At 42.3% G+C, this 24,437-nt stretch overlaps 1 protein-coding gene across 1 annotated transcript in view; it reads left to right on the top strand.

The window, feature by feature from the left end:
• The window catches only part of sytl3 (synaptotagmin-like 3), a 129,328-nt gene extending 105,225 nt beyond the window's left edge, over positions 1 to 24,103 (top strand). Inside the window, exons 10-12 of the mRNA XM_060830984.1 lie at positions 17,284 to 17,386; positions 21,792 to 21,962; positions 23,903 to 24,103. Coding sequence (XP_060686967.1) covers positions 17,284 to 17,386; positions 21,792 to 21,962; positions 23,903 to 23,917 — 289 coding nt within the window. The 3' untranslated portion in view covers positions 23,918 to 24,103. The remainder of the gene's footprint in view (positions 1 to 17,283; positions 17,387 to 21,791; positions 21,963 to 23,902) is intronic.
• The last annotated feature ends 334 nt before the right edge of the window (positions 24,104 to 24,437 follow it).

Genomic DNA, 24,437 nt, shown 5'->3' with positions numbered 1-24,437 from the left:
ACTCTCTGTGTGGAGTTTGCACATTCTCCCCGTGTCTGCGTGGGTTTCCTCCCGGTGCTCCGGTTTCCTCCCACAATCCAAAAATGTGCAGTTTAGGTGAATTGGCCATGCTAAATTGCCTGTATTGTTAGGTGAAGGGGTAAATGTAGAAGAATGGGTCTGGGTGGGTTACACTTCAGTGGGTAGGTGTGGACTTGTTGGACCAAAGGGCCTGTTTCCACACTGTAAGTAATCTAAGCATGACGATAGGCCCTTACGCCTAGACTGCTCCATTCCAACCAAAATATCCATCCACGCTAACCCCATTTCCCTGCACTTGACCCATATCCTTCTCAACCTTTCCTACCCATGTAGTTGTCCAAGTGCATTTTAAATGTTGTTAATGTACCTATCTCAATCACTTCCAATGGCAGCTCATTCCATATGTTTACCACCCTTTGTGTAAAAGCATTGCCCCTCAGGTTTCCATTTATTCTTTCTCCTCCAACCTTAAATTAATGGCCTCTGGTCCTTGATTCCGCAACCCTGGGAAAAAGACTGAGTGCATTCATCTTATCCATGCCTCTTATACACTTCTATAAGACCCCCCTCAGTCTTCTACCTTCTAAAGAAAAAGTCCTAGCTTGTCAAACCTCTCCCTATAACACAATCCCTTGAGTCAGATTACATTAGATTCCCTGCAGTGAGGAAACAGGCCCTTCGGCCCAACAAGTCCACACCCACCCTCCGAAGAGTAACCCACCCAGACCCATTTCCCTCTAACTAATGCACCTAACACTATGGGCAATTTAGCATGGCCAATTCACCTAACCTGCACATCTTTGGATCATGGGAGGAACCAGAGCACCCGGAGGAAACGCACACAGACACGGGGAGAATGTGCAAACTCCACACAGACAATCGCCAAGGCTGGAATCAAATCCTGGCCCCTGGCACTGTGAGGTGGCAGTGCTAACCACTGAGCCACCATGTCACTCTAAGTCCTGGCAACATCCTTGTACTCTTCTTCTGCACTCTTTTCAGTTTAATATCATCCTATAGTTAGTTGATCAAAGCTGAATGCAATACTCCAAGTTAGACCTCACCAATATCCCGTACAACTACAACATAACTTCGCATTTCTTCAAAATGAAGTCTACCAGCATGATTCCCCCTGCTTTTACCATCCTGTCTGTTACCTTGAAGTATATGTTGTATAATGGACCATGTGGTTGGATTACAGCAGGATGTTGTAGATTGGGGATTGGGCTAGATATGTTGCTTGCTGATCTGGTTGAGTTTTGAGTCCATTGATCCTTCTTCAGAACTGATAGTAGCTAGGAAAAGATTACATATATGCTGAAAGCAAGAGGTGTGGGAGGAAGGAGTGAGCAGTTAAGCAGAGCTGGATCCTGGAGAGAGAGAGAGAGAGAGAGAGAGAGAGAGAGAGAGAATGAAGTTAGACAGATAAAGGAATTAAAAATGACATGCCACAGTTACTATGAAAACACCAACGTAAAAACCCATTATATACTCATTAGATTCCATCAGTTCATAAGTCAAAAACTGCAATGGATTTATTGTCCATACTTGGTAATGATTTTCTCTCAGTTACCCACTACTTTACAAAATCTCCAATTATCATACGGTTAAAGCACACTTCAGGCATGCCATATTCAGTCTATTCTGGGCACCTGAAGAAATCATATCCGAAAATGGGTCACAATGTACAGACAGAACTATTTGCAACACGTGTGCCAAGTAAGACATAAAACATTTGACAACCTATGATGATGAAGATGTTAAACACCAACATGACAAAAATCAAAACTGATGGATATTAGACAAGATTCCAACATGTGACAGTTCTGCCAGAGCCCAACAATAAAACCATAAGACCATAAGACATAGGAGTGGAAGTAAGGCCATTCGGCCCAGCGAATCCACTCCGCTATTCAATCATGGCTGATGGACATTTCAACTCCACTTACCCGCATTCTCCCCGTGGCCCTTAATTCCTTGTGACATCAAAATTTAATCAATCTCTGCCTTGAAGACATTTAGCGTCCCGGCCTCCACTGCACTCTGCGGCAATGAATTCCACAGGCCCACCACTCTCTGGCTGAAGAAATGTCTCCGCATTTCTGTTCTGAATTGACCCCCTCTCATTTTAAGGCTGTGTCCACAGGTCCTAGTTTTCTCGCATAACGAAAAAAAATTCCTAGCGTCCACCCTTTCCAAGCCATGTATTATCTTGTAAGTTTCTATTAAGTCTCCCCTTAATCTTCTAAACTCCAATGAATACAATCCCAGGATCCTCAGCCGTTCCTCGTATGTTAGACCTACCATTCCAGGGATCATCCGTGTGAATCTCCGCTGAACAAGTTCCAGTGCCAGTATGTCCTTCCTGAGGTGTGGGGACCAAAACTGGACACAGTACTCCAAATGGGGCCTAACCAGAGCTTGATAAAGTCTCAGTAGCACAATGGTGCTTTTATATTCCAACCCTCTTGAGATAAGTGACAACATTGCATTCGCTTTCTTAATCACGGACTCAACCTGCATGTTTTCCTTTAGAGAACCCTCAACTAGCACTCCTAGATCCCTTTGTACTTTGGCTTTATGAATTTTCTCACCATTTAGAAAGTAGTCTATGCTTTTATTCATTTTTCCAATCTATATTACAGACTACTTAAGGAAGTGGCTTCAGGAATAGTGATTAAATTGGTAGTCATCTTTTGAGATTCTTTCGACTCTGGAACAGTTTCTATGGATTGGAAGGTAGCTCATGTAACTTCACTATTTATAAAAAGGAAATTGAGAGAAAATAGAGAATTACAGACCAGTCAGCTTGACATCGGTAATGGGGAGAATGCTAGAGTTCAAAAGCTTAATTAGCAGAGCACTTCAAAAACTTGAAGAATCTATTGGAATTTTTCAAGGTTGCAATTAGTTGAGTCTTGAAGGGGGAAGCAGTGCATGTGGTTGACTTGGACTTTCAGAAGGCTTTTGATAAGGTAGAATATAAAACTAAAGCACATGGGTTTTGGGGTAGTATACTAACATAGATAAAGAATGGCTGGCAGATAGGAATCAATGAGTAGAAATAAATGTGTCTTTTTTCAAGTGGTCACAAATGCATTAATGATTTGGATGAGAACATTAAATGTAGTAGATCCAAGTTTGCAGATCATTCAAAGCTGGGTAGGAGGGTAGACTGTGAGGCAGATGCAAAGGTGCAGCAAGGGATCCAATATCCTTGCTTACTGTGAAGTGTTCTCATGCTGTTGGGGTGGTATAAATTTATTTGGCAGGGAGATGGGGCACAGATCTGATGGAAAGTCAGGAGCAAGGTCCAATCAGATATAGAAGGAATGCTAGGAGAGTGCAGTAGGTGGAGAAGACATTGGGAGTATAAGACACATGAAAGGTCTGGAAAGCTAAATTGCTGGAGCTTGACTGGTTAGGCAGATGTACCTAGAACATTGATCTGCATGTGGAAATATAATATTGTTGCAATTGCTGAGATGTGGTTGAAGGAAGGACAAGACTGGCAGCTCAACTTTCCAGGGTATAAAGATTTCAGGCAGGGAATAAAGAGAGGTGGGATCATTGCATTATTAATAAGGGAAGCTATCACTGCAGTAATGAGGGAGGACATTATGGAAGGATCTTCAAATGAAGCCACTCTGGGTAGAACGCGGAAATTACAAAAAAGCATGATTAACTTGCTGGATTATGCTACAGAGAGAGAGATGAGCAGATATGTAAGCAAACTACTGGAAAATGTGAGAAACAGGTTATAGTTACAGGGCCCTTCAACTTTTTTTATTAGATTCCCTACAGTGTGGAAACAGGGCCTTCAGCCCAACTAGTCCACACCAACCCTCCAAAGAGTAACCCGCCCAGATCCATTTCCTTCTAACTAATGCACCTAACACTATGGGCAATTTAGCATGACCAATTCACCTGCCCTGCACATCTTTGGACTGTGGGAGAAAACCAGAGTACCCGGAGGAAACCCACACAGACAAAAGGAGACTGTGCAAACTCCACACAGACAGTCACCCAAGGCTGGAATCAAACCTGGCACCCTAGTACTGTGAGGCAGCAGTGCTCACCACTGAGCCACTCCAAACTTTCCTAATGTAACTGGGATATCCTTAGTGTGAATTGATCAGACAAAGTGAAATTTTAAAATTGTATCCAGGAGAGTTTTTGTGCCAGTATGTAGGTAGTTCTACAAGAGATAGGGCAGCATTAAACCTACTCCTGCGGAACAAGGCCCTCAAGTAGTTTAAGTTTCAGGGGTGAGTTTTTGACGATAGTGACCAAAGCTCTGTAAGTTTCAAAGTCATTCTAGAAAGGGATAAGGATTGTGCAGAAGTTTAGTGTCTAAATTGCGATAAAGCCGATTTCAATATTAGATTACTTACAGTGTGGAAACAAGCCCTTCGGCCCAACAAGTCCACACCGACCCGCCGAAGCGCAACCCACCCATACCCCTATATTTACCCCTTACCTAACACTACGGGCAATTTAGCATGGCCAATTCACCTGACCTGCACATCTTTGGACTGTGGGAGGAAACCAGAGCACCCGGAGGAAACCCACGCAGACACAGGGAGAACATGCAAACTCCACACAGTCTGTCGCCTGAGTCGGGAATTGAACGCGGGTCTCAGGCGCTGTGAGGCAGCAGTGCTAACCACCGTGCCACCGTGCCACCCACTATTATTTGACAGGATCCGGCAAACATAGACTGGTAGTAGCTACATTTAGAAAATGGGACTCTTCTAAAAGTAATACAGTGATAATTCAGGGCTGAGTGAAAGGCAAGGGCACAAGTCCAGGAAAGCATGGCTGTCAAGGGATATCTGAGTTTGATAAAGAAAAAGAAAGAAACATATGTCAGGTACAGTGCATTAAAAACAGAGGAAGCCTTTCAAAAGTATAGAGAGAGTTGGAGATTTCCTAAGAAGAAAACTATGATGTCAAAGAGGGGCCACAACCTAAGACTTTTTATGAGTAAATGAAGAGAAGATTGCCAAGGAAAGGATGGGATCTATTTGAGATCAAAGGCTCCAACCTTTGCTTGGAGTCAGTGGATGTGGGTGAGATATTAAATAAATACCTCTCAGTTGTATTCACAGAGGAGAAAGACATTGTAGCTGAGAATTTCAGTTTGGATAGTAAGGTCTTAGATTAATAAAGAGGTGGTAATAAATGTTTTAATGGGCATACAGGTGCACAAATCCCCAGAGCCTGATAAGATTTATCCCAGGCTGCAATGGGAGCAAGGATGGAGATTGCTGGGCCTCTGATGGGAGTAGTTGTAACCTCGCTTGTCACAGGTAAATTGCCAGAAGGATAGATAAGATGGTTCCTTTATTCAAGATGGGCAACAGGGATAGGCTAGATAATTACAGATCACTTAGTTGGAACTCAGTGGTGGAGAAATTATTGGGAAATAATTGAAGGATAGGATTAAACAATATTTGGAAAGGCAGACATTGATTAAGGATATTTATTAAAGGGAGAAACTGTCTGTTTTTTTGAAAAGGTGACTAAATACATTGATGAGAGTAGTGCAGATGATGTGGTTTACATGGATTTCATTTAAGTCTTTAACAAGTTCCCACATGGAAGGCTGATCCAGAGTCTATGGGATCCAAGGCAATTTGGCAAACTGCATTCAAACAGGAGACAAAAAGTGATGGTGGAAAGTTGTTTTTTGCAATTGGAAGCCTGTGGCAAGCAGTATACTACAAGGTTCAGTGCTGTTTGTTATTTACATTAGCAACTTGGATGTGAATTTGCAGCTGACATGAAAATTGATGGTGTTGATAGTGAGGTAAATGGTCTCAGGTTCCAGTCTGATGTTCATCGTCTGGTAAATTGGACAGTACAATGGCAAATGTTGATCCTGACAAGTGCAAGGTGATGCATTTTGGTAGTTCTAATAAGGGAAGGGCACATACAATGAATGATAGGCCCTCAGGGAGCACTGAGGAATAAAGGTAGGGAAATACATAGATCCCTGAAGGTGTCAGTCTGTATGGACAGGATAATGAAGAAGGTGTACAGGATGATTGCCTTCATTAGCCAGTCATAGAATGTAGAAATAGGAAGTCTTTTCACAAATTCATAAAACTTTGGTTAGGCCACATATGGAATACTGTGTTCAATCCTGGTTACCACACTATTCAAAAGATGTGATTGCACTGGAGTGGGTACTGAGAAGATTCACCAGGATGTTACTTGGGTTAAGAAATTTGTTATAAGGAGAGAATGGATAGGCTGTATTTATTTTCCTTGCAGCAGAGGAGGCTGAAGGGCAATCTGACTGAGGTATACAGAATTATGAGAGGCATTGAGTAGATTGTGAGAATCTTTTCCCCAAGATCTGAGAAAGAACCTTTTCACCTAGAGCATGATTGAAATATTAAACATGCTGCCTGAGATGATGTAGGAAGCAAAAAAACTGCGGATGCTGGAATACAAAGTAAACAGGCAGGAGGCTGCAAGAACACAGCAAGACAGGCTGGAGAAGTCAATGTTTCAGGTGTATCCCTTCTTCCTGAAGAAGAGTTACATCCAAAAAGTCAACTTCTCCATCTCCTGATGCTGTCTGGCATACTGTGTTCTTGCAGCCTCCTGTCTGTTTTGCAACATTTGTTGGCAGTTAGTTCCATAGTGGGCCAACGAGCCTGTTTTTATGCTGTACAACTATGCATTAGTGTCATTTGGATAAGTTAAGTGAATGGGCAAATACATGGCAGATTAATTATAATTTAGATAAACGTGAAGTTATCCACTTTGGTAGCAAAAACAGGAAGGCAGATTATTAAATGAATGGTGATAGATTGAGAAAGGGGTCAAGACTTGGGTATCCTTGTGTGCCAGTCGCTGAAAGTCAGCATGCAGCTGTCCTCATCATAAACGAGAACACTTTTAACTCCTCTCATTTTCTTCAGGTCAGAGGAATGGCCATGGGAACACAGGTGGATCCTAGTTATGCCTGCCTCTTTATGGGATACCTGGAACATTTCTTTTTCCAGTCCTATTCCAGCCCCCACCCACAACTCTTTCTCCAGTATGTCAAAGATAACATGTGTGCTGCTTCCCTCTCTCATCTAAAATTGGAAATGTTTATGATTTTGCTTCTAATTTCCACCCTGGCTTGCTTTCACCCGATCCATCTCTGACTCTTCTCTTCCCTTCCTTGACTCCTCTGTTTCTATTTCTGGGGATAGACTGGCCACTAATACTCACTATAATCCCACCAACTCCCACAGTTACCTGAACTATACATCCTGCTTCCTGTAAAGATTCTGTTCCTTTCTCCCAGTTCTTCCGTCTCTGTCACATATGTTCTGATTATACCAACTTTGACAAGGGAGCCTCTGAAATGTCCACCCTCTTTCTCAACTGAGGATTCCCCAGCACTATTGTTGACAAGGCCCTCAACCACATCCGATGTATCTTGCACACTTTGGACCTTACTCTTTCTCTTCTTTCACACAATAGCAGTAGGGTTCCCCTTGTCTTTACCTACCATCCCACCAGCATCTACAAGCAGATCATTAGCAGCCATTTCCACCACCTCACATTGGTTCCCCCCCACCTTGTCTGCCTTCCTCAGGGACCATTCCCTCTGGGACATCCAGGTACACACTTTCTTCACTCCCAACAACCCCTTCCACATCCCCACGGCATCTTCCCCTGCAATCGCTGAAGGTGTAACACTTGCTCATTTACCTCCTCCATCCTTAGTATCCAAGTGCCCAAACTTATCTTCCTTGGCGCTTTACCTCCATTTCTCACAATCGAGTCTACTGCATTCAATGCTCACAATGTGGTCTCCTTTACAATGGGGAAACTATGTCCCTCATGATTTTATACACCCCAATAAGTCTATGCCTTAGCCTCCTATGCTCTAGGGAAAGTAGTTCCAGCCTCTCATTGTGCAGCAGCAGTAGGAACAGTGAGAGCGAAGACCAGGGGGCTGCCGGGAAGGCAAATGTCCCATTTAAACACCTACCTCGTGGAATCAGCATCCTCCATTTTGCAGCAGCACCAGGAGCGGTGAGAGAGAGGAGCTGAGTGAGAGCGATTGAATGGCACTCTGGGAACTGATATATTTGGATAGTGGCTAAACCCAAGACACTATATGTGTAGTGTCTCTCACCCGCTCACCTCCTCTAACCAAACAAAAGACTGTGGTGTGTTGATAAGGAAAGGTTTGTCTTTCTCTTTTTTATTGTGTGCTGGTAAGTAGTGTGATTAGTAATTTTTAAAAATTTAATTTATCTGTTATTTGCTATTATAGTTGGACTAAGTTAAGCTTAAGTGTAAAAATGGCAGGAGATGCCAGACCTGTGTTATGCGTCTCTTGCTCAATGTGGGAGTTCAGGGATGCGGCTGATGTCCCCGACTCCTTCACGTACAGCAAGTGTGTTCAGTTCAGCTCTTGTTAGACCGGATGATGGCTCAAAGCTGCAGATGGACTCACCTTGGAGCATCCACGATGCTGAAGAGGTCGTGGGTAGCATGTTTAGCGAATTAGTCACATCGCAGATTAGGGTTGCTGAGGGAGAAAGGGAATGGGAGTCAAGGAATAGGGAGAGAGAACAGTTAAATGCGTGGCTACAGAATGGTGCAGGAGGGAGGGATTCCAGTTTCTGGACAACTGGGGTTCTTTTTGGGGAGGTGGGACCTCTATAAACAGGATGGTCTACATCTGAACCTGAGGGGCACCAGTATCCTTGGGGGGGAGGTTTGCTAGTGCTCTTTGGGAGGGTTTAAACTAACTCTGCAGGGGCATGGGAACCTGGACTGTAGCTTTAGGGTACCGGACCTGGAGTGTAGGGAGGTTAGGAACATGGCATCGATCTCGAAGGAGGGTGCCTGTAAACAGGAAGGTGGCTTGAAGTGTGTATACTTCAATGCCAGAAGTATAAGAAATAAGGTAGGTGAACAGGGACAGGAATGGCTGTTGCAGGTTCCAGGGTTTAAATGTTTTAGTAGGGTCAGAGATGGGGGTAAAAGAGGGGGAGGTGTGGCATTGCTTGTCAAGGATAATATGACAGCGGTGGAGGAAGACTTGCCATCTGAGGTAGTTTGGACTGAGGTTAGAAATAGGAAAGGTGAGGTCACACTGTTAGGAGTTTTCTAAGGCCTCCAAATAGTCCGAGAGAAGTAGAGGAAAGTATTGCGAGGATGATTCAGGAGAAGAGTGAAAGTAGCAGGGTGGTTGTTATGGGGGACTTTAACTTCCCAAATATTGACTGGGAAAGCTATAGCTCGAGTTCGTTAGATGGGTCGGTGTTTGTCCAATGTGTGCAGGAGGGTTTCCTGACACAATATGTAGACAGGCCAACAAGAGGTGAGGCTATACTGGAGTTGGTTCTAGGTAATGAACCAGGCCAGGTGTTAGACTTGGAGGTAGGTGAGCACTTCGGGGACAGTGACCACAACTCGGTTACTTTCACTCTAGTATTGGAGAGGGATAAGTGTGCACTGCAGGGCAAGAGTTATAGCTGGGGGCAGGGAAATTATGATGCAGTGAGGCATGACTTAGGATGCGTGGATTGGAAAAATAGGTTTCAAAGGAAGAACACAAATGATATGTGGAGATTGTTCAAGGAACATCTAATGGGTGTCCTTGATAAGTATGTACCAGCCAGGCAGGGAGGAAAGGGTCTTGTGAGGGAGCCGTGGTTTAATAAGGAATTGGAATCCCTTGTGAAAGGGAAGAGGGCGGCCTATGTAAAGATGAGGCGTGAAGGTTCAGTTGGGGCGATTGAGAGTTATAAGGTAGCCAGGAAGGATCTAAAGAGAGAGCTAAGAGCAGCGAGAAGGGGACATGAAAAGTCCTTAGTTGGTAGGATTAGGGAAAACCCAAAGACTTTCTATAGGTATGGCAGGAATAAAAGGATGACTAGGGTAGTATCGGTCCAGTCAAGGATAGTAGTGGGAAGTTGTGCGTGGAGGCGGAGGAGATTGGAGAGACACTAAATCAATACTTTTCGTCAGTATTCACTCAGGAACAGGACACTGTTGCTGATGTGAATATTGAGTCACAAGTGATTAGAATGGATGGCCTTGAGGTATGTAGGGAAGAGGTCTAGGGAATACTGGAAAGGATGAAAATAGATAAGTCCCCTGGGCCTGATGGCATTTATTCTAGGATCCTCTGGGAAGCTAGGAAGGAGATAGCGGAGCCATTGGCCTTGATTTTTATGTCGTCGTTGTCTACGGGAATAGTGCCAGAAGACTGGAGGATAGCGAATGTGGTCCCCTTGTTCAAGAAGGGGAGTAGGGATAGCCTAGTAACTATAGGCCAGTGAGTCTCACTTCTGTTGTGGGCAAAGTCTTAGAGAGATTTGTAAGGGATACGATTTATGAACATCTGGATAGCAATAATGTGATCAAGGATAGTCAGCATGGTTTTGTGAAGGGCAGGTCGAGTTCTTTGAGAAGGTGACCAAGGAAGTGGATGAGGGTAAAGCAGTAGATGTGGTGTATATGGATTTTAGCAAGACGTTCGATAAGGTACCCCATGGCAGGCTAATGCAAAAACTGCGGAGGTATGGCATTGAGGGTGCATTAGAGGTTTGGATTAGGAATTGGCTGGCTGGAAGGAGACAGAGGGTAGTAGTTGATGGTATAAGTTCATCTTGGAGTGCAGTTACTAGCGGTGTTCCACAAGGATCTGTTTTGGGACCATTGCTGTTTGTCATTTTTATAAATGACCTAGAGATGGGGCTTGAAGGCTGGGTGAGCAAGTTTGCGGATGACACGAAAGTTGGTGGAGTTGTGGACAGTGAAGAAGGTTGTGGCAGGTTACAGCAGGATATAGATAAGTTGCAGAGCTGGGCAGAAAGGTGGCAAATGGAGTTCAATGTAGCTAAGTGTGAAGTCATTCACTTTGGTAGGAGTAACAAGAAGATGGATTACTGGGCTAATGGTAGGCTACTTGGTAGTGTGGATGAGCAGAGGGATCTTGGTGTCCATGTACGCAGATCTCTGAAAGTTGCCACCCAGGTAAATAGTGCTGTGAAGAAGGCATATGGTGTACTGGGCTTTATTGGTAGAGGAATTGAGTTCCGGAGTCCTGAGGTCATGTTGCAGTTGTATAAGACTCTGGTGCGGCCTCATCTGGAGTATTGTGTGCAGTTTTGGTCGCCATACTATAGGAAGGATGTGGAGGCATTGGAACGAGTGCAGAGGAGGTTTACCAGGATGTTGCCTGGCATGGTAGGAAGATCGTATGAGGAAAGGCTGCGGAACTTGGGGCTGTTCTCATTGGAGAAAAGAAGGTTTAGGGGAGATTTGATAGAGGTGTACAAGATGATTAGGGGTTTAGATAGGGTTGACAGTGAGAACCTTTTTCCGCTAATGGAGTCAGCTGTTACTAGGGGACACAGCTTTAAATTAAGGGGTGGTAGGTATAGGACAGATGTTAGGGGTAGATTCTTTACTCAGCGGGTTGTGAGTTGATGGAATGCCCTGCCAGGAGCAGTGGTGGACTTTCCCTCTTTATGGTCATTCAAGCGGGCATTGGATAAGCATATGCAGGTTATTGGGCTAGTGCTGTATTGCGCTGTATTTTTCTATGTTCTATGTTCTAAAATGCAGAGAAAGAGCAGGAAGGCAGTCCATGTGTCCCCTGTGGTCACCTCCCTCCAAAGTAGGTGTACTTGTATTGGAAACTGTTTAGGCAGTTGGCTCTCTGGGGAAGTCAGCAGTAGCCAGGTTCATGCTGTATAGAAGGTGGGAAAAAGAATGGAAGGGTTATAGTCATAGTAGATTCAACTGTTCTGTGGTCAAAAACGAAACTCAAAAATGGTATGTTGCCTCTCAGGTGCACGGGTCAGGGATGTCTCAGATCGGCTGCAGTATGTTCTGAGGGGAGGAAGAGTGAACAGCAAAGTTGTTGTGGTGCGTAGAGGCCTCAATGATATAAGTAATAAACAAGATGAGGTCCTATATGCAGAATTTAGTGAGTTAGGAACCAATGTAAAAAAGTAGGACCTCAGAAGTAGTAATCTCAGGATTGCTACCAGTGCCATGTGCTAGTCAGAGTAGAAATGAAAGAATAGACAGGTTGAATGACTGGCTTGAGAGATGGTGCAGGAGGGAAGGTTTCAGATTTTTGAGACATTGGGACTGATTCTGGGGGAGGTGGGACTATCAGAAGGTAAGTATATGTAAGGCAGATGAACTTAGGTCTTGGATTAGTATCTGGGAGTATGATGTTATTGATATTACTGAGACTTGGTTGAGGGAAGGGCACAACTGGCAATTAAATATCCCAGGATGTAGATGCTTCAGGCAGGATAAAGGAGGGAAAGGAGGTGCATTACTGTGCAGAGAGGATGTCACAGCTGTGCTGAAGGAGGGCACTATGGAGGACTCGAGCAGTGAGGCAATATGGACAGAGCTCAGAAATAGGAAGATTGTTTGTGTTAACAATGTTGGGGCTGTACAACAGACCTCCCAACAGCGAGCATGAGATAGAGGTACAAGTATGCAGATGGATTATGGAAAGATGTTGGAGCAACAGGATGGTGGTAATGGGAAATTCTAATTTTCCCAACATTAACTGGGATTAACTTAGTGTTAGAGGTTTAGTGGAGCAGAATTATAGGGAGTATCCAGGATGGTTTTATAGAGCAAAGTATAAATAATCCAACTTGGGAAGGGGCCATCCTGGACTTGGTGTTGGGAATGAGCCGGGCCAGGTGGTTAAACGTTCAGTGGGTATTACTTTGGAAATAGTGATCACAATTTCGTAAGTTTTAGAATACTCATAGACAAAGACAAAAGTGGTCCTAATGGAAGAATGCTAAATTGGAGAAGACCAACTCTAGCAAAATTCAGGAGGTGCTGGAGAATGTGGACTGAGAGCAGCTGTTTGAGGGTAAATCCATATTTGATTAGTGGGAGGCTTTTAAAGAGAGGTTGATTAGAGTGCAGGACAGACATCTCCCTGAGAAAATGAAGGATAGAAATGGCATGATAAGAGAACCATGGATGACAGGTGAAATTATGAGATGAGCTAACTGGAAAAAGGAAGCATACTGAGGAGAGGGACATGACGGATGTTGAGGTTCAGGGTAGATCTTTGATTACTCTCGGTCAAGTCAACGTAAGGAGGGAAGAACTGTTGGGTGTTCTAAAAGGCATTAAGGTGGACAAGTCCCCAAGTTCAGATGGGATCTATCTCAGGTTTTTGAGGGAAGTGAGAGAGGAAATAGCTGGAGCCTTAACAGATATTTTTGCAGGATCTTGAACAGGGGTGAGATCCTGAGGACTGGAGAATTACTAACGTTTTCCCCTTATTTAGGAAGGGTGGCAAGGATAGTTATAGACCAGAATGTCTGATATCAGTGGTAGGGAAGCTTCTGGAGAAGGTACTGAGGGATAGGATCTATTCCCATTTGGAATAGATAGGCAGCATGGTTTTGTGCAGGTAACGTCGTGTCTTTCCAACTTAATAGAATTTTTTGAGGAACTGACAGAGTTGATTGATGAGCTAAGGACTATAGATGTCTTATACATGGACTTCAGTACGGCATTTGATAAGGTTCCCCATGATAGGCTGATGGAGAAAGTGAAGATGGGGAAAGTGAAGGTCCAGGGTGTACTAGCTAGATGGATAGAGAACTGAGTGGGCAACAGGAGACAGAGAGTAGTGGTGGGAGGGCAAAATGGAGAACTGTGACCAGTAGTGTTCCACAGGGATCTGTGCTGGGACCACTGTTGTTAGTGATATACATAAATGGTCTGGACAAAGTGGTCTGATTAGCAAATTTACAGATTACACTAAGATTGGTGGAGTAGCAGATAGTGAAGGGGAATGTCAGAGAATATAGCAGAATATAGATAGATTGGAGAAATGGCAGGTGGAGTTCAATCTGGGCAAATGCTAGGTGATGCATTTTGGAAGATCCAATTCTAGAGTGAACTATTCAGTAAATGGAAAAGCCTTGGGGAAAATTGATGTACAGAGAGATCGGGATGTTCAGGTCCCTTGTACCCTGAAGGTGACAATGCGGGCCGATAGAGTGGTCAAGAATGCATATGGCATGCTTTCCTTCATTGGACAAGGTGTTGAGAACAAGAGTTGGCAGGTCATGTTACAGTTGTAAGAATTTTAGTTTGGTCACATTTGGAATACTATGTATAGCTCTGGTCGGCATATTACCAAAAGGATGTGGATGCTTTGGACAGGATACAGATGAGGTTCACTAGGATGTTGCCTGGTATGGAGGGCGCTGGTATGAAGAGAGGTTGAGTAGATGAGGATTATTTTCATCAGAAAGATGGAAGTTAAGGGAGAACCTGATTGAGGAAAAAGTGAGGATTGCAGATGCTGGAGATCATAGCCGAAAATATGTTGCTGGAAAAGTGCAGCAGGTCAGGCAGCATCCAAGGAATCCTTGTAGAGGGAGGAAGAGAGCTTCTTCAAGGAAAGCATCCTTGTAAGAGGATTCACAGTAGGTTAAAATCAACTAGGAGAAAGTGAGAACTGCAGATGCTGGAGATTCCTGAAGAATGGCTCATGCCCGAAACGTCGATTCTCCTACCCCATGGATGCTGCCTGACCTGCTGCACTTTTCCAGCAACACATTTTCAGAACCTGATTGAGGCCTACAAAATCATAAAATTCTACAGGGTGGATAGCAAGAAGCTTTTTCCCAGAGTGGGGTCTCACTTACTGGGGGCCATGAGTTCAAGATGACAAGATTAAATTTTAATGGAAATATGCATGGAAAGTTCATTACATAGAGAGGTGGATACATGGAACGCATTACCAGCAGAGGTGGTAGAGCCAGGCATGATAGTGTTATTTAAGATATATCTAGATAGATACATGCATGGGCAGGGAGCAAAGGGATACAGGTTCTCGGAAAATAGGCAACAGGTTTACATAGCAGACCTAGATCGGTGCAGGTATGGAGGGCTAAAGGGCCTGTTCCTGTGCTGTAATTTTCTTTGTTGTTTGTTCTTCCCTTACAGCTCAATTATTCCAGTATTGATAACATCCTTGTGCATCTTTTTTGTACCCTCTCCAGTTTAATTACGTCTTTCCTATAGCAGGGCAACCAGAATTATATGTAGTACTCCAAATGTGGCCTTACCAATGTCTTGTATAGTTGTAATATGACAGCCTAACTGCTTTACTCAGTGCTCTTTCTGATGAAGGCAAGCATGCCAAATGCCATCTTCATCACCCTGTCTACCTGTGACACCACTTTCAAAGAACTATATTCCTGCATCCCTAGGTCTCTCTGTTCAGGAACACACCCCGGGCCCAACCATTAACTATGTAAGTCCTGCACTGGCTTGTCTTACCAAAATGCAACATCTTGCATTTGTTTGAATTAAGTTTCACCTACCATTCATCAGCCATTGGCCCATTTGATCAAGACACCTTGTACTCTTAGATAACCTCCTTCACTGTTCACTATAGCACCAATTTTGATGTCATGTGCAAACTTACTAACCATTCAGTTACTAACCATTCCTCCTATACTCTCATCCAAACTGTTTATATAAATGACAATCCAGCACCAAACCTTGCACCTGGTCACAGGCCTCCATTCTGAACAAAACCACTTACCTCCACTCTCTGTTTCCTATCATCAACCAATGTTGTGTCCAATTGGCTAGCCCTCCCTGGATTCCATGAGATGTAACTTTACTAATCAATCTAACATGTAGTACTTTATTGAAGGTCTTGCTAAAATCCATGAAGACAAAATCTACTGCTCTGTCTTCATCTATCTTCTTGGTCACCTCTTCAATAACCTCAATCCAAATTGTGAAACACAATTTCCTGTGCACAAAGCCATGCTGACCCTCTCCCTAACCAGTCCCTACCTTTCCAAATGCATGCAGATTCTGTATCTTAAAACCCCCAACAATAACTTAGCCACCACTGATGTGAGTCTACTGGTCTGGAGTTACCTGGTTTTTCCTTGCAGACTTCCTTAGATAATGGCACAACACTAGCCACCCTCCAGTCTTTCAGCACCTTGCCCGTAGCTTTCAATATTATGAAAGAAATTGCAGGGCCCTAGCAGAGACATTGCAGATGTCTCTGCTAGGGCCCTGCAATTTCTTTCATAACTTCCCATCGTGTCCTGGGATATATTTGATCAGATCCTTAAGACTCCCAGCATCTTCTTTTATTTCATGTGGACTCTTTTCATTTTTTATTTCTCTGAGTTCCTGAGCTTTTATGTCTTTCTCCACAGTAAATACTGACAAGAAACGTATGTTTAGAATTTCATCCATCTCCTGGACTCCACACATGGATGACCTTATTGATCTTTTAAGAGGATTCTTTTGTCTCCCTAGTTACTGTTTTGCCCTTAATATACTTATAGAATCTCTTTGGATTCTCCTTACCCTATCTACCGAAGCTATTTAACGTCCCCTTTTTGCCCTTCTGATTTCCCTTTTAAGTGTACACTTGTATAATTTAAGGGATTCACTTGATCCCAGCTGTCTATACCTGACATATACCTCCTTATTCTTGACAAAAGTCTCAATGTCACTTTTGGAAACCTCTCACTTGCCAGACATCCCTCTCCCCCAATCATTTTTTTAAAGTTCCTGTCTAATATCATTACAATTGAATTTGTCTGAGTTTAGAAATTTTACTTGTGGATCAGGCCTATTCATTTCCATGAATATTTTAAAACCGGGACTGGTTTGTCTTCTCAAATCTGTAGGCTGAATAAAGTGCATTTTAAGTATTATATCACCTTTGTTCCATGACACAGGCCACAATGGTGACACCAGCTCTTCAAATGAGCACCACTACCTCCTGCCAATGCCGTGCTTTCCCTCATATCTTTGATTCCAACACTCTTCCAAGCAGTGCTCTGCATTTTGTAACCATTTGCTGCGTGAAAGTTTTTCTCATTTCACATTTGCTAGCCTATTATTTTGTCAAACAATGTAACGAATGTTGTTGGGACCACTAACATCCAAAAGTGTTTTCTGTCCTTGTCCATTTCTTCACTGCACTCATAATGATTCTATGTCTTGATTTTCAGGTTTGAAATGTTTTCTCAAGTTCTGTCTCATCCTTTTTTTTAGTGGTAACTTCTCTCATTTGCTAATGTTTTCAATAGTTTTTAAAACCAAGTTACTCTGTACTATTTCCTTCCCAACCTTGGCTATCTTGAAATAATGTAATGAATGATAAAATCCAACAATTGGAGCAAAGAACATTGTGTAGTTGTTGAAGCTACATCTTTGTGATTCTGAGCTTTGTTTTAGGTATGTGAAGACCTATTTGCTTCCTGACAAATCTCCTCAGAGTAAGTTGAAGAGCACAGTGAAGAAGAACTCGGTGAATCCAGTTTTTAATGAAATATTAAGGGTAATTCATTTCTTGATGATAATAGGATATTCCTTCATTTAACCATTTTCAGTTAGCAGTTTTCTTTCCATCACTATGGGCAATGAATGTTTACCAGATTGATTCCTTGGATAGCTGGATTGATATATGAAGAGAGCTTGGATCAGTTAGGACTATTAAGCTGGAGTTTAAAAGAATGAAGGGTAGTTCTTACAGGAACCTATAAAGTTTTAAAGAACTGGACAGGGCAAACACAAGAAGGATGATTCTGAATACTAGAGAATCCAGACTAGGGGTCGCAGTCTAAGTGTATGGGATAGAGACAAAAAAACTGCAGATGTTGGAATCCAAAGTAGAGAAGCAAAAGCCTGGAAGAACACAGCAAGCCAGACAGCATCAGGAGGTGGAGATGTCAACGTTTTGGGTATAAACTTTCTTCAGGACTAGGTGTGGGGGTACAGGAGCTACAGACAAAGTGAGAGTTGGGAAGAATAACAGAATAGTGAGGTGTTGATAGGTGAACACAAGTAGGGGGTATGGCCTGGTTGGTTGTTGGGAGGGATGAATACAGTTGGTAGCTGGAAGAAAGGGTCAGGAGGTGGAATGGAAGGGAGGAGGCAAGGCTGGAAAGGAAGCCGGGAGATGGGTGGGAAGATTGTTTGATACTCAAGAACTCAATGTTAAGTTCTCCAGGCTGTAGGCTGACCTGGTGGAAGATGAATGGGTTCCTCCAATTTGCGGTTAGATTCACTGTGCAGTGGAGGAAGCTGAGGATGGACATGTTGGAGGTAGAATGGGAGGGGGAATTGAAATGGGCAGTGACTGGGAGGTCAGGCTGGCCATTTCAGGCCTGGTGAGGATGCTCTGCAAAGCGATCATCTAATCTACATTGGGTCTCACTGATGTAGAGAAGACCACATTGGGAGCACTGGATGCAGTAGACCAGGCTGGAGGAGATGCAGGTGAACCTCTGTCTCAGCTGGAAGGACTGTTTGGGGCCCTGTATAGAGAGCCAGAGACTTTCTTCCAATGGCGGAAATGGCTATCATGAGGGGACATAATTTTAAGGTGATTGGAGGAAGGTTCAGAAGGGATGTCAGAGATAGGTTCTTTAAACAGAGAATGGTGGGTGCATGGAATGCAATGCCAACAATGGCAGTAGAGTTAGATACATTAGGGACACTTAAGCAACTCTCGGATAGCCACATGGAAGATAGTACAATGAAAGGTATGTAGGTTAGTCTGATCTCAGAGTAGGATAAAAGGTTGGCACAACATCCCGGGCTGAAGGGCTTGTACTGTGTTGTTCTGTTCTCTGTTCTGTGAGGTGAGGGAAGTGGTGTACGGGCAGTTGTTGCATCTTTTTCGCTTACACGGGTAGGTACCAGGGGATTGGGGTATGTTGGTAGGGAGTGTGGCACAAAACCAGGGAGTGGCAAAGGGAATGGTCCTTGTGGAAGGCAGGGAGGAGTTGGGAGGGGAAGATGTTCTTGGTGCTGGGGTCTAATTGAAGTTGGTGGTAGTGTTTGAGGGTGATATGTTTGATGTGGAAGCTAGTGGGTGGAAAGTGAGTAAAGGGGGACCATATATTTATAATGTTTGGAGGGATGAGGAGTTTAGAACTGATCAAGAATCCTCTCCCGTACACGTTTCAAAAGCTCTTCACACTTTCAGGCGATATCCTTTACACTGTTCCTACCTAAGTCATTATTTGGGTAATCAAAGTCCCCATTGTTAGCAGTCCATAGCAGAGCACTTTTCACTATTTTCCCTTTAAATTTCCTGTCTATCTTCTTTCTAACAATGTGGAATGTAGCCAGTAGTTTAATGGTACCTGGATTGTTTCTTAAATCCTCTCTCCTGCTTGATTCCAAAACCAAGGAAGTTAATGAGAGTATTAAGCTGATGAAGAAAGTGTTTAAGATAGCAAAACTCAATAATCGCCACGAAAGCTAGGATAAATTAAGAATCTCGCAAAATAGGACTAAATAGATAATAAAGACAGAGAAAATAAACTAGGAGATAAACTGGAGAGATATAAAAGCTGATATTAAGAGTTTCTTTAAATAAATAAATTGAAAGAGAGCGTGGTCAAAGTGAGTGTAGGCCCCTTAGAAAATGAATCTGGGAAGACATATATGGGGAGCAAGGAAATGGCAGAAGAGTTAAACAAATATTTTGCATCACTCATGAACACTAAAGAAGAGGAATTAGTGAAGTAGTATTAAATAAACTAATGGAGCTAAATGCACTTAAGTTGCCTGACACTAATGACTGGCATTCTAAGATCCTAAATGACTAGCTACTGAGATAGTGGATGCATTAGTTGTAATTTTCCAAAGATCATGGAATCTGCAGAAATACAGAGTATTGGAAAACTGTCATTGCGACACTTCAAAAAGAGAGGGAGACAGAAAGCAGGTAACTGTGGGCTGATTTAGCTTAACATCTATTGTTGGAAAAGCATTGGCATCAATTATTAAGGAAATAATAGATGAATAGTTGGAAAATCAATCTCATCAACCAGTCAGCATGGGTTCATGAAAGGGAAATCATATCTGACTAATTTTTTTTTGAATTTATTGAGTAAGTCTCAACAAGTGTGGATGGAGGAAAACCAATAGTTGTGTTGTATTAGGGACTTCCACAAAAGGTTAATCATAAGATAAGACCCATGGCGTTGGCGGTAATGGCATGGATAGAGAATAGGCAGGAAAAGTGAGTGGGGATAAGAGGCTCATTTTTAGGTTGGCCACCTGTGACCGATGGGGTTCTACAGGGATCAGTGCTATTTAGTATTATATATTAATGATGTGGAGAAAGGAAATTAATGTAATGTACTGTGGCCAAGTTTGCTGATGACACAAAAATGAGTAGAAAGGTAGGTTGCAAGAGGGATACAGAGTTTACAGAGAGAGATTGATAGATTAAGTAAGCTGACAAAAAGTTTGCAAATGGACTATAATGTAGGAAAATGTGAAATTGTTCACTTTGGAAGGGAGAACAAAAGAACAGAATTATTTAAATGGAGAAAGAAAAAGCAGAAAGCTGCAACACAGTACTTGGAAAGATTATCAGGAAAGATAATGAATGTCGGTTCTTACTTCATGCATGTTAGAATGTATGAGTTGGAAAGTCTGATTGCAACTGTACAAGATACTGGTGAGACCACATCTGGAGTATTGATAGCAGCCTACCTTGTTTAAGGTAGGTATAATCCCCAGTATGGAGGGATTGCCACATGAGCAAACATTAAACAGGTTGTGACTTTATTCATTGGAGTTTGGAAGAATGAAAGGTGATCTCATTGAAACATATAGAATTCTTAACAGTCTTCACAGTGTAAATGGTAAGACGATATTCCCCCTCGTAGGAGAGTCTACGACCAGGGAGCATCATCTCAGCCAATTTAAGACTGGGATGTAAAGGAATTTCTTCTCTTTGAGGGTTGTGAGTTTTTGGAACTTCTTGCCATAGAGTGTTGGAAAGGACAGGGAAGTGGATGTCAAGCATGATAGAACAATCATTATTCTATTGAATGGTGCATCAAGTTTGTGGGGCTGAACCTTCTACTCGTATTTCTATTTCTCTGGTCTTACAGTCTATGTTGTTGATGTCATTGATATATGTCTGGAACTGAAGATCAGTCTCCATTCTGCCTATAGAGCTAACTTCACTTGATCTCCCCACTCTAGTCACCATCCACTTGCTACTTCCAGGGAGTGACTTTCCCAGTCCTTACCTCACCATTGCTCTCCCCCTATTCATCATACTGCTCTTTCTTGTTTGTGGGAACAGTAAGTAGTGATGGGCAGGGCATTGTACTGGAGGGAGACAGTGAGGAATGAGGCTGACTTATATTGTGAACACGGGATTTGAATTGAAATGATCTAAAACATTTAAAAATAAACCTCTTTATTGGCCCTATTCTTTGATGCAAGCAATTACCTATACATTGCTAACATAATGTCATAGATACTGCAATTAGGTAGGAATAATTTCTCGGTAATCAAGGTGGCTGTAAACACAACCTTTTCAAAATACATTCAGTAAGGTGCCACATAAGAAGTAATACACAAATCTGGAATTCGTAAGATAGAGGTAATGTTGAGGTTGGCAGGTTGCATTTAGCAGTATACCCCAGGAATTAACATTTAGATTGGCATTTAGAAAATATTATAACCTATATTTCGTGGATCCAAAACAAATGGCTTCACATTTCCTAACATTAAATTTCATCTGCTATAGCTTTGCCCATTTATTTAATCTATCAATGCATCTTTGGAACTTATAATTTTCATGTACATAGGTGCATCACTTAGTAAACCACCAAATTCAATGTCACTAGCTATTATAAAGCAAGTTAGCCAGGTGTTTGCCAAGTTGTTAATTTTTTAACTTTTATATTATATTTTGTATGCCATAGTATAATATTGAAAGATCGCAGTTGAACTCAAGGACACTTCAAGTCTCTGTTTGGCACTGTACAATGCTCAAACGGAAAGTGTTTCTCGGAGAATTGCTGATTCCTTTTGGAGATTGGAAATTTGAAGAGAATTTCACTCAGTCATATAACTGGTACCACCTACAAGATAAGGTAATAACAGTACTTGATCCTGAATTTCTTTGTGTACATGCATTTTTGATCACAGTATTATAAATGTAGGTTTTTAAACAGAAAGGTAAAATTTTCTCATGGTTCAATGATGAGATTTATAAGAATGCCACTGTTCAAACTGTTTTTTAAGCTGAAATGACAGGAGTTATATGACCTGCTTTGAATTTAGCTGGACTCAAGGCTGGTTAGTTTGGTTTTTAAAGATTAAAGGTGGCTCAGATTACTTTACTGGGAGGATGACTGCTGCCTTGGCACCATTTGCTAACAGTGGATATACTGAGATTCTTTAAAATCTTGGAAGGGTTCTGATAAAGTCACTTTGCAAACAGTTGAACCTTAAATTGTCCACATGCTGCTAAGATAAAGGAAAGTTGGGATTTAATGATGAGAACGTAAAACATACAGCATGGTACAGACCCTTTGGCCCACAATGTTGTGCAAAGCATTTATCTTAATTTAAAATCAACCTAACCTACACACCTCCTTAATTTACTGCTGTCCATGTGCTTGCCCAGCAGTTCCTTAAATGTCCCTACTGTCTCTGACTCTACATCTACCGCTGGCAGTACATTTCACTACTCTGTGAGTAAAAAACCTACCTCTGACATCTCCCTTATACCTTCCTCCAGTCACCTTAAAATTATGTCCCCTTGTGACAGCCATTTCTTCCCTGGGGAAAGGTCTCTGACTATCTATTCTATCTATGCCACTCATTACTTTGTATACCTCTTTCAAGTCACCTCTCTTCCTTCTTTTCTCCAGAATGAAAAGCCTGAGCTCACTCAACCTCTCTTCATAAGACAAGGCATCCAATCCAGGCAGCATCCTGGTAAATCTCCTTTGCACCCTCTCCAAAGCATCTACATCTTTTCTATAATGAGGCAACCAGAATTGGACACAATATTCCAAGTGTGGTCTAACCAGGGTATTATAGGGCTCTAGCAAAACCTCGTGGCTCTTAAATTCAATCCCCCGTTACTGAAAGCCAAAACACCATGTGCCTTCTTAACAACCCCATTAAATTGAGTAGAAACTTTGAGGGATCTGTGTACATGGATCCCAAGATCCTGCTGTTCCTCCACAAAGCCAAGAATCCTGTCTTTAACCCTGAATTCAGCATTCAAATTCGACCTTCCAAACTGAATCACTTTGTATTTATCTGTGTTGAACTCCATCTGCCACTCTCAGCCCAGCTCTGCATCCTGTCAATGTCGTGTTGTAGCCTGCAACAGTCCTCAACACTATCTACAAGACCACCAACCTTCATGTCATCAACAAACTACTAACCCAACCTTCCACTTCTTCATCCAAGTTATTTATTAAAACTACAAAGAGCAGAGGCCCAACAACAGATCCCTGCGGGACACCACTGGTCAACAACCTCTAGGCAGAATACTTTCCATCCACTACCACTCGCTGTCTTCTTTCAGCCAGCCAATTCTGTATCCAGATAGCCACGTTTCCCTGTATCCCATATCTCTTAAGTTTCTGAATGAGCCTACCATGGAGAACCTTATTAAATATCTTACTGAAATCTATATACACCACATGCACTGCTCGACCTTTGTCAACTTGTCTCATCATGTCCTCAAAGAATTCAATAAGGTTTGTGAATTGCTCCTCACAAAGTCATGCTGACTATCTTTAATCAAACTAAGTTTTTCCAAATAGCCTTAAATTCAATCTCTCAAAATCTTTTCCAATACCTTTTGACTGCATAGAAAACTGACACTATGCATATTACCATGAAAGTTGACTTTTGAGTTAAGAAGGATCTAAGATACTCCAGTTACTCGCAGCTAAGGTTAGTCTGCCAACATTCAGGAGATGCCAAAAATGTCAGTGGTTTGCCATGTAGTACTGCAGTTCTGAAGAAGGATCACTAAACTCAAAGCATTAATTCTGTTTTCTCTCCATAGATACTGCCAGACTAGAAGAATTATGTAGCTTCAGGTAGAAGTAACCATTTCCATGAACAATTGCACCGTGAAAGACATTTCCGGGAATTAAATTTCCAGGCTGCTAAGGGAAAAGATCGGAAGTGAACCCTCAGGAGCAAAGAATCATTTTGGACTGATTCTAGGAGATTTGAATGTTTACTTAATGTGTAATGTGTACTTCATAGATCAATTCAATTGTATTTAAAAGTAATGTTTACAGTTTAAAATATGAATTGCCAACAAAAGTGCTTTTTAGTCTATTACTGTAAACATCTTCAAATATGAAATCTTGTGTTATCCATTCAGCTATTAACTGAAGGATCGAATTTTTGAAAGTTACTAGAAGTCTTTACAGGGATCAGAACATGTATTTAATGTATCCATAGTGTAAAATGCTTATATAAATGCTTTACAGTGGTTGTAGCACTGTATTATTGCCATGCAAAGATTATTAAATCACAACTCATTCCAAATATGTTGGGGCTAAGATCTGAGATTTCTCGAATCCCACTAT

The sequence above is a fragment of the Hemiscyllium ocellatum genome, chromosome 10 (assembly GCF_020745735.1).
Source record: "Hemiscyllium ocellatum isolate sHemOce1 chromosome 10, sHemOce1.pat.X.cur, whole genome shotgun sequence".
NCBI lineage: Eukaryota > Metazoa > Chordata > Chondrichthyes > Orectolobiformes > Hemiscylliidae > Hemiscyllium > Hemiscyllium ocellatum.
Note: the sequence above shows the minus strand (reverse complement) of the source record. Positions and strands in the feature narration are given on the sequence as shown.